The sequence below is a fragment of the Etheostoma cragini genome, chromosome 13, assembly GCF_013103735.1.
Source record: "Etheostoma cragini isolate CJK2018 chromosome 13, CSU_Ecrag_1.0, whole genome shotgun sequence".
Taxonomy (NCBI): domain Eukaryota; kingdom Metazoa; phylum Chordata; class Actinopteri; order Perciformes; family Percidae; genus Etheostoma; species Etheostoma cragini.
In genome coordinates, this window is record NC_048419.1 from 2,533,445 (window position 1) to 2,543,972 (window position 10,528).

The window sequence follows — 10,528 nt, forward strand, 5'->3', positions numbered from 1 at the left end:
CCAGCCATTGGAAGGCTTGCCCTGAAGACTGACTCCGGTCCTTGATTCCAGTGTTTTAGCAACCTAGACCTCCGACTCCCCCTAGTGGCTCTTCTTGAACTCCAACTCCATGACAAACACCCTGACAAACATGCTCAATCCTGAAAATGTTGCCATTGTTATTTTCTTACACGTCCAACACAAGTATTTTACAAAAGACATATCTGTACATAAGAACAAGTCCTTGTTGAATCCGTCTTGAAAATTAGAATTTAGATTAGATACACATTGTACCCATACACTTTAAATCCCTGTTTTTCCCCAATCAGTCCAAAAATAGTCTTTTAGCTTTTTATTAATTAGACCGCCTTTTAGACCGAATCTAGCCGTATGGTACCCAAAGTGAGCGGCACTCTATGCAGTCAGTCACTGTGATGGCTGATCAAAGACTGATTTATTGCCCTCACGTTTGTATTGGCCCTCTGTAAACAGACCTGCTGGGAGCCGGCTGCATATATGCTCATATATTTGCATACATTTAGGAAGCCAAATTGTTTCCACGTGTAGAATGCAGCATATGTGTGCTGTCGCTCATACAATTAACTTTAATAAAAACAATCTGGGGGGGTGTGTGTATGTATGTATGTATGTATGTATGTATGTATGTATGTATGTATGTATGTATGTATGTATGTATGTATGTATGTATGTATGCATGTATGTATGTATGTGGTTTCTCAGGCTGTTAATATATACTCTAAATTCAAATAGTAAAGAAATAAACAGGCATGCGAATATAAAACTGTATTGTCAAATATTGTGGGACCTGCATGTTTTTTCAGGTGGGCCCGGGTTTCACAGCGAGCGAGTCGGTGTGTTGATGACGTTTCTATCAGGCTGCTGATGATCAGAAGTAAAAAAAACGAGAGTGAAGAAGAAGATGCCGGACGCCAAAGAAAATGTCTAATGTCTAATGTCTATGACTCTGGAGAGTCAACGAGATTCTGCAACTCGTGTTGGTAAGGACCGGCACCATACCAATACACATAGCTATGTCTCCCATTGTTATTGTTCGCCCTCTTATGGACATAAGGACATTTTTTAGAAGGAATATTTGGCGTGCCTGGGGGGCTGGTTGGAGAGCGCGTCCATATATATAGAGGTGTTATCCTCGAAGCAGCGGCCACAGGTTCCACTCCGGCCCTTTGCTGCATGTCATTCCCATTCTACCTCCCCTTTCATGACTTCAGTTGGCCTAGAATGCCCCAAAAAGTTATCTTAAAAAAAAAAAGGCATATTCAATCATCATTTTGACAGCCCTATATAATAATAATAATAATAATGATGGACGAAAATATTTTTGTTCTGCGGCAGGGGCAAAATGTCAGTAGAAATGTAAAAATATTTTTTTGGGGGTATTTTTGCATTATTGGGAATAAAGATAGACTATCAACATTACAGAAAAGTTGTATCAAGGCACCTCTACTTATGTCTGTGTACTTGATGTTGCAGGGAACATTGAGCCGTGTTAGTTAGGACATGGCGTGACTAAGAAAATCCAGGAGAGTCACAGACAAATCTATTGCATGACTGCTACCGACAGATGAGCAGTGTGGGTCTTACCTGAGAGGTGGCCAGCAGGTGGACTGGGCTGGGGGCTGGAGTCTGGTTTTGCTCACAGTTGAGGCCCAGCGAGGTGAGGATCTCTGTCAAGACCTCAAAACGCAGGGCATTGCTGACCTTCAGTTCATCAAAACCTTCTGATGTCAAGTTCTGCTCTGAGTCAGGAGCTATTTCCAGGTGGGCCTGCAGACATGGAACATACAGCATGTCTATATTATATATGAGGGGAATATTCATTTTCATTCACCATGTAAACAGCTTAGTCAGAATATTGTCTTTTTCGGAAGAAGAGCAAAAACCGGAAAATTATGCGTATGCAAGGGTAGTTAGTGTGAGTCTGTGGAAGTTTGTGTGAAATCAATTGTTTTAATGCTACTTCTTCTCTCTGTTTCTGTTTTTACATTTTTCTATGTACAGTATGTTTACTTTTTTCTTAAGGGAAGGAAAAAAGGGTCATTTTGATGCATAGCTGTAAGAATGTACATTATTAGCATTCCTTTCTCTTTTTTTTTAACTTTTTTTTTGTTGGTTGTGTGAACCCACTAGCTGCCAAGAGGGGTATGGGAAAGGTAATCTTGTTCCTGTTTACTAAAAATTAAGAAAATTAAGGAAAATGTACTGATTGATGTAACGTGTATTTTGCAATTCCTTCAATTAAAAAAAATTAATTACAAAAAGAGTTTACAGGTGCACCTAAAAAATTGGCCGCTGATCTGTTTGAGTATGAGACAAATAATAATAATAATAATAATGCCATACGTCTTTACCTGACAGAGGACAGCTTCGCCGTCATCCCCTCTGTGGGTTACCCTGACTATAACCATGTCCCTCTGATGAGGGATGTCCCCTTTCAGCTCCCCCCAGAGCTCCACCTCCCCTCCTCCCTGAGTATCCCTGATGTAGACCATCCCACTCGCCAACACGCTCAGTTCCAGCTCGGTGCTGTCCTCCCTGGTGAAGCTCAGCCTGCTGACCTTCCCACGCTGCCTCTCCCTGACTTTCAGACAGAGGCCTGCAGGGCACAGGGTGGAGGCTAACCCCAGGACCCTGCCACCCTGGCTCAGGTAGGTGAGGAAACGGGTCTGAAGTTGGGGGGTAAGGGTTTCCTCCTCTGCCAGTACCAGGAGCCGGGTGTTGTCCAGCCAAGGGTCGCTCAGAGCCTGCTGTGGTTGGAGGGGATATATTATGTTGTTTTCCATGTTTATACACTCGGATAAAAGCTGACGAAGCGCCTCAAAACGCTCCGGGCAACCACCCGTGTACAGCAGAATGTTTGGCGGTTTGCTTTTACAGTCAAATCCACCACCTTGCCCAGAAAACCCTTCAACATCATCCAGAGTCTCATCTCCACTATCAAGCCCGACTGAGTTATCATTGGGAAGGTCTGGAATGTTCTCAGCTGAGGCATATTTGACAGAGAGGATGGTGCTGTTCTCCAGCTCCAAGCATTCGTGGCAGCTGGACAGATGGAGGTGATGTTTGTGGCCCTCCATGTGGTGATGATTCCCTAGGGAATGGTCCTCCGAGTCGCAAACAGCTCCCGGATCCTTGGTGCCACGGACCGGCTCTGACCCTCGCCGCTCCCCTAACCTCCTCTTTAGCTCCGGGGTGAGGAGGAGGCTGCCCTTACGGCACTGCAAGTGCTGGTGATTAGGGGACAGCCGACAACGCAACGGCTCAGCAACACCCTCTCCAGACTGGGGGCCACAGAGACAGAGTGATGACGTCTCAGTCTTTGGACACTGCTTCGCCAACAGCTCACTGAGAGTGGATTGCTGGAGGAGGACAGCTATGGGAAAGTCACAAACATTTACAAAAATGTGAGTAAAGACATTTTGTAAACATCACAAGTACAGACAAGAATTTCTGTTAACAAGGCCTTTATAAACTAAACATAATAGTAAATTACGTATGAAAATATTTCAAACTATATTGGTGTCAAGGAGAGATCCCGCAGATCTTTCCTTCCAGCGGCCGTCAGACTGTACGACAAACATGGTTGACTGTGCAATAATATCCTGTTTCCCATGTGCCATTATCATTACAACTTTGCAAACATTTTCATTTGGGCAATTTTCAAAGTGCAATTTAATAAGTCATGTGTAATTTATTGTATAATACTGTTTGCTATATTTTGTACACCTATCTGTTGTCTTATCTCTGCTGTTGCAAACCGCAATTTCCCCACCGTGGGACAAATAAAGGTTTTTCTTATCTGCTCTTAAGTGATTTCTTTTGGCCAATTAGGAGCACAAAAGCTCTTTCTTCTTTCTTCATCTTTTTGATTTAACCACATTAAGAATTCCTTACACAGGAAAAGACATCCAATACAATCGAGGATAAAAACACAATAAAGTCCAGGACTTATTTCCATTGGGGTCCTCAACACCTGCCTTACAAAGTTGATATTTAAACTTTATTAACCAGCTGTCCTGCACATTTACCAGATAGCGTTAGCATTCATTTGCAGTCACGATGAATACAAGTTCAATATTCAAGTTCCCACCGACTCATGACAAAAATATCTAGCTCTTTAGCTGCTAAAAACTTCACTAGGTTCACCAGCTAGTCTAACTATGTTGGTCTGATGTTTGGTGTTAAATAGGTAGAGTATCAGAGCTTTTTTTTACTGAAAACAGCTGTGTGTTGTGAACAAGGTTAATAAGAGTGGAGTTTGTTGGCTGTAAAACCAGAACTATAGACTTGGTGGTGATGCTCTGTGCATTGCCACTACGAGTGGCCTATTGCATAATGTAGATGAAATAAAGACTAAAATAAGAAATAAAGTTTGTTACGGCTCACCCATGCTGGTGAACTGATTGTTTTAGTTAATTAGCTTCACAAAATAGAACATAATGCAAAATAAAATCACTGAAATGTGCATGCCAAAGAGATAAATTAACACAAAATAGAATCAAATACAATAAAGGGAAACAGGAAAAGTAATCAAAGGCAACTTACGGATTATCTTTGAAGGCAAAAGTCCATTGTCCAGCTGAAGGCGATCCTCGATAAAAGCCACCCCCAGACGACTGAAGTTATCTACACTGGCCTGAGCTACAGCCCGGAATGGCTGGCCAGGGCTACAGGCCAGAGGAAGACAGTAATCAGACCACTTCAGCACCTGCACACAACACACATATCGTTAGTAATTTGGTTAGTGGACACCCAGAACCGATCCACAGAGCTTATTATGTCTGGCTGCTACACAAACATCTCTCTCAGGAGAGATTTGTACAGAGCAACTAGGTGGTTAGAAGTGTGAGGGAAAGTCTCTGATCATGCTGTAATGAAATCCCATTTGGCCAGATGCAACTTGTCTTGTATTTGATCATGCTGATTCATTAATCATTGTAACCTTTGACTGAGTGAATCTAGACCTGAGTGCATTTGCTAGAAGGACATTCCAACCTAGATGTGATCAGAAGACCCTCACCTCCGACTGGGAAGAAAGAAACAGCCCTCACCAGAGGGGGAGGACCAAGCCAAGGTATGAAGAGAAAGAACGGCGTCCCACGGGCGTGCATAATACAAACTTTGGCTTGTGTACCGCGCTCGGAGCAACAAAGGTTTGACAATACTGTAAGAGATGTTTGTCACGTTCCTTGTTCTCAGAATTGGATTAGGAAATTGCCACAAGCACATAACACTGATTTAGAAATGCATGTGAACTGTTGTTCATGAGCATGTCTTACTATAGTGAATGTCAAACACACTAAATAAAAGCAGATTAATTATTAAATAATTAATGATCGGAGCGCTGGAAAGGACCCTGGACACTTGGCGCAGCTTCGCTGACTCTTTGTGCTACAGCCTTTACCTCAACCTGCGCATGGGATTGGTCCCCTGTCTTGTGTCGGTCTGTGTGTGTCTGTTTATGTGTGTGTCTGTTTCGGCGTGTGTTGTTTTGTCTCCTTTCCTTTAAAATTTAAATTTAAAAATGTGATTTCGTCACAAAAAAATATAATTGATCAACAACCTCAAAAATTCCAGCCTCAAAAATAGGTCCGACGTTAAATGAACAGTCTGAACAAAGATGGCAACCTTCACGAAGGGTAGGATTTTGCAGGGCAGTGTCATTTTTTTCAACTGACCTCTCACACAAAACTCTATGATAAGACATTAAGTGTCTCAAAGCTAAAACCAGTACTACGTCAGAGCAGGACAGAGTTGTTGATGAAGGTTCCCAAACTTCCAGTTGCAAAGTAGAAATCAGGACGATGTGCCGCAGTTTTCAGGTTACAGCTGCACAACTAGTTTTTTCATTCTATTTTAGTTTTCTTTTTTTTACTTCTTATTTATTTCTGTTACTTTCTATACCCATCTGTATTTATATCTGTTCTTTCTATTGTTCTGCTGCAACAACATAATTCCCACTGGGGGTTAGTGAAGATCTTATCTTATCTTTGGACAATTAGAAAATTGTAAAAATTCCAAATGGAGAAAATATAAATACAATGTATATGAAGGTTTCACATTTATTATTGCAAACAACATAGTTTACCAAGTTTAATATTCAAACATGTGGGTCCAGAGTTAATGCACAAGCATCAATATTTAACAATAAATTTGAATAGAACTGCAATTATTATAATCGCAAAGGGACTTGCATGACGTAAAAACATATGTATACACAGATTAAAAGAGCAGGTAGCACCTAGTCAGCTAATCAGCACAGAGTGTTAGGCCAGTGTGGAAATTGGTAAATCAAAGCAAGAACAACACAGGGCAGAAACACACCATTTTAGCGCATAGATGTGTATGTCTGAACTGTGTGGAGGAAATAATGGAAAGAGAGAAGGTGAGAAAGTGAAGGACAGAGGGAGCGCATTAAAAGGGAGAAAAGCCCTGCTGGAAAGTGCTACAAAATGCTGCAAAATTACAGGTGTGCTCCCGAGCAAAGGCCATGGTTAGTGGTTTACAAAACAAAAACAAACATGCCAGAATATTAAGTCATAAAATAACTGCTTCTATTTTTAGGGAATACGGAGCCCAAGACATGACTTCGGAAAAAAAAGATAAAACGAAATTGCTAATTTGTAGGCACAAAATAGTGTTTGGGAATAACGATGTAGTCTAACTACAAGTTCTGCTATACCTGTGTGGGGAAAACAGAGTACCCAGAGCAAGCTAAAAGGTGCATTCACGGATGAGATGGTTTTCATTGAATTGTATTTTAGGCTGGGAATGAGTTACAGAGACATTCTAAACAGACGGTTAATGCAAGGACTCGTTATTATCGAGAGGCATTTAAAGAGGATATTGAGAGCCCGGATGCTTTGCCAGCAAAGGTACGACTTGGATGCCGGTGTTGCACCGAAAGCTGTGACCAAACACAAACTGTGACCATAGAGGGCGCTGCTGCACATCGTCTGCCTGTATGAATGATTGTTGTGAGAATATTACTTGTTAAGCAATGTGTGATGCCTACTTTCTTATTTGATGTGTGAGGAGAATGGTAGCCCACTCTGTGTCCTGTAGCTTCTATGATGAATGAAATATTCTCTATTCGTGGACCACAAAGCAGAGAGGACCCCAACAGCACGGTCCATTTGCTGAGGTCGTCACATGCCTGGGGACAGCACAGACAGCACAGGAAAGAATAACTTCACACACTACAAGGCTGTTACACATTGATTAGCAGTTAGTGACAGGAGTTATTACACACTTTGACCAAAGGCATAGAAAGACATCAAGTCATATGGAACACTATGTAGAAGTAGGGCCGGGCAATATGAAGGAAATACAAATATCACAATTTTTTAGAACCAAATACCTCATTACGATATTTTAGGGTTGAGAATTGGTGCTTTTGCCAAATATTTACACAATGAGATTTTTGATAAATAATCATCAGTAATGTGGAATGACTAAATGGCTGAATGCAAGTAAAAGGTCTGCAATATTTATCACTTTTTTGACGTTGAACACTACGTAACACTAACTTTAGTTTTACAGTAATTTTTGGAATTTATGGTCAATAAACCATTTATAGGAAATTATACCTAATGTTTGAGTTAGAAAAGCAAACATTAGGAATTATTTAGACTACAATTGAAGCAATTTATGTATATTGATGGATAATCCCAGACTGGAATTTGTCAACTATACTCAATACTATTTCAAAACCACTTCAAAGTTTGAATAAGACATCCCATTATTAATGAAAGTAGAGATTTGTACTTGCCAAAGAGCATTGTGTGGAATCAATCATGTTATTTTGGTTAATTAAAAAGAACACTGACATATGAAAACGGGTCACTTTGACCAGAGGACAACATGGGTTAATAGGCCTTCACATGTCATATAAAGTTAAGTCTTCAAATCCAAGAGGAGTCTCAAAAAGGAGGACTGGAGTGTACCTTTCACTTAAATGTGTGCTTTATAGGGCTAGGTATGGAAAGCCTTACAGTACCAACCAAACACTGCGGGTTGGTTTGACTTTTTTTGTAATTTTCTTATGGACAACTCACAAAGTTGAGTACTTTAAGTATATTCTAATGTTATACTTTTGGCTTAAGTAAAGATCTGATTTGCTGTCTGAATTCGGGAGCAGTTCTGGAGATAAATGAGAAATGTAAACAAGGCTGGGAAAGGCCCAGACAGCGTTTACATGGGAAATATCATTTAAACGTTAGCTCAAGTTCCAACCTGAGGCTCCGTGACATAGACAGCCTTGTTTCCCAGCTGAAGGAAGACGCTGTCCTCGAATTGGTCCGGGCTGGGCTGCCTCCGGGGGGCGGCGGCGGTGGCGGCGGCGGCGGCTGTGTGGCGTCCCGTCGGCGCTGCTGTGGCTGCTGCTGAGGCCGGGCTGGAGCACACGGTGAAGCTGAAGCTGAAGCTGCTGCTGTTCAGTCTGGACAGGCTGTTGCGGATCAGCACCGAGTAGCACTTGTGAAAGCGCACCCACAGATAGACGTAGCACAACGTTATTAACATCTTAACCAGTATACACGAAGGGTGCCATCGTGGCCCTAATTGACGTCCACAGCGGTCACAACAGTAGCCTACTGCCGAAATTGCCTGTCAAGCTAACTGCTACGTCATTTCGTCTAATGTATTTAAAAGCGGGAAGTAGCAAGCTTTAAGGCGCATTACCGCCACCTGCTGGGGTCGTTCATTGGTGGTTCATGTACTGTCTGTCTATGCAAGGGGCAAGCCCAGAGACTTTATTTATTACATTGATATTAATATTAACGGTCTATGGGTCAGCCCTTCTTCAATTGTCTATGTCAGTGATCAACCCGTTTAGTAGTGGTATATTCCTCGAGGGAGTTATTACAAAGAATTGTTATTCAAATAAACACATCAGGAATTGTATGGGAACTCTGCCCTCAGGAAGATTCTCTTGGGCTTTAATCAATGGAGAAATGAACTGGCAAAAGATCTGGTTAATTTGAGAAATTCTGTCTTGAAAGCAAAGTCAAAGAGGTTTCTTTTGAAATGTTACATACAATATGTGCTGGGTTCAAGAACGGGGGATTAGCTCAAATGGTAGAGCGCTCGCTTAGCATGCGAGAGGTAGCGGGATCGATGCCCGCATCCTCCAAAACATTTTTAGGGGTGCCAGCAGCTCAGTTCATAAGGAGTTGGGTTGGGAATCGGAGGATTCAAGTCCACATACGGACCAAAGTACGGAATGTGGATTGGTGGCTGGGGAGATACCACTGCACCCCCTAGTCACTGCCAGGTGCTCTGGAGCAAAGCACTCCAACACCCAACCAACCTCGAACTCATATAAGCCAGAACACTGGGTGATCAAATCAGTTTAAGGATAGTGTTGGGTTTGAAAAAAGTTAAAACAATCTTCTGAAAACAATTAAGTTTTAGTTTATGTATACTCTGCAGCCAGATTGTTTCAACTGACTAGCCTTAATTAGCATTCAGCTGTTTCACACCAACCCAACCTTGTCATATCAGGCATTTAATGTATAGAAAGAATAACATATTATAATACAAATAGCTATTAGCTATATAACTAAATAGTTACCTTACATATGAATCCATCCGTATGCTTGGGTATGCCACAACCACCCGTTTCCATTCACAAAATAGTAACTAAACAAAGAAAGAAAATAAAATCAAGCAACAAATTATGTGTGCATACATGATATACACATATACACACACACACCAATATAATAATATACAACAATATATATACGTGCATTTACAATAAACTAATTCCCTCGCAAACTGAAAAATTGTAATTTAATCTTGCTGGAAGAACTGCTTGTCCTGCAGATGTCTTCAAACTCCCTGGACGCCTCCTGGGATGTGCACGGCTCCAGCTGCAGACCGTCCTGCTACCGTCCTTCACGCTGCTCTCCTGCCCTCCAAGAATTCAGGGAGGCCAACATGTGGAACTTTGGCTTCTAGTCTTTCATCAGCCATGTTCATCTTTGTGTGCATCATCAAATCTGAAAGTCAGCAAAATGTAGCCCTACAAATACATTAAACATTAATGTACAATGTACATGAAGATGTAACACATTGTTTTACTCAAATGCTGCATTTGTAATCAAGGTTAGCCTGTGTATTTAAGGTTAGGCCGGACTTTAAAATTGACAGCATTACCTGCAGTGTTAGAAAGCTGTGTGGAGCTGGGAGAAGAGCTGAAAGCTGTATGATTTTATAAGACCAGATAAAAGTTAATATTCTGTTGCACAAACATTGTTAGCTCACCATTTTTTTCAGCATGTGACTAGTAGATAATTGGAATGGCTTAAATTCTACATCACAGGCTACCACAGGTTTGCACATCTGACAGGGATGTGAATTGTACTAAAGTGTTTACTGGTTACTGATTGGCAAGTTTCTGCAGAATTAGAAGATGCACCATTCAATACCTCCGTTTCAATTTCATATTCATATTGGCCTATGAATTGTCATAAGACTATAGGTAACTCACCCTGAGAGTTCCGGG

The 10,528-nt window shown here is 41.4% G+C and overlaps 1 protein-coding gene and 1 non-coding gene across 3 annotated transcripts in view; one reads left to right on the plus strand and one right to left on the minus strand.

The window, feature by feature from the left end:
• Nucleotides 1-8,685, minus strand: part of hlcs (holocarboxylase synthetase (biotin-(proprionyl-CoA-carboxylase (ATP-hydrolysing)) ligase)) — a 36,369-nt gene extending 27,684 nt beyond the window's left edge. Inside the window, exons 1-5 of one of the 2 annotated variants that reach the window (XM_034890515.1) lie at nt 8,254-8,685; nt 7,034-7,174; nt 4,564-4,726; nt 2,370-3,391; nt 1,603-1,785 (exon numbers count right to left, since the gene is read on the minus strand). In XM_034890515.1, coding sequence (XP_034746406.1) covers nt 1,603-1,785; nt 2,370-3,391; nt 4,564-4,726; nt 7,034-7,174; nt 8,254-8,541 — 1,797 coding nt within the window. In that variant the 5' untranslated portion in view covers nt 8,542-8,685. The remainder of the gene's footprint in view (nt 1-1,602; nt 1,786-2,369; nt 3,392-4,563; nt 4,727-7,033; nt 7,175-8,253) is intronic. The other variant, XM_034890516.1, reaches the window with a different exon arrangement.
• A 393-nt stretch (nt 8,686-9,078) lies between these two features.
• trnaa-agc lies at nt 9,079-9,151 on the plus strand. Its single transcript has one exon. It is a non-coding gene; the product is annotated as a tRNA-Ala (tRNA).
• The last annotated feature ends 1,377 nt before the right edge of the window (nt 9,152-10,528 follow it).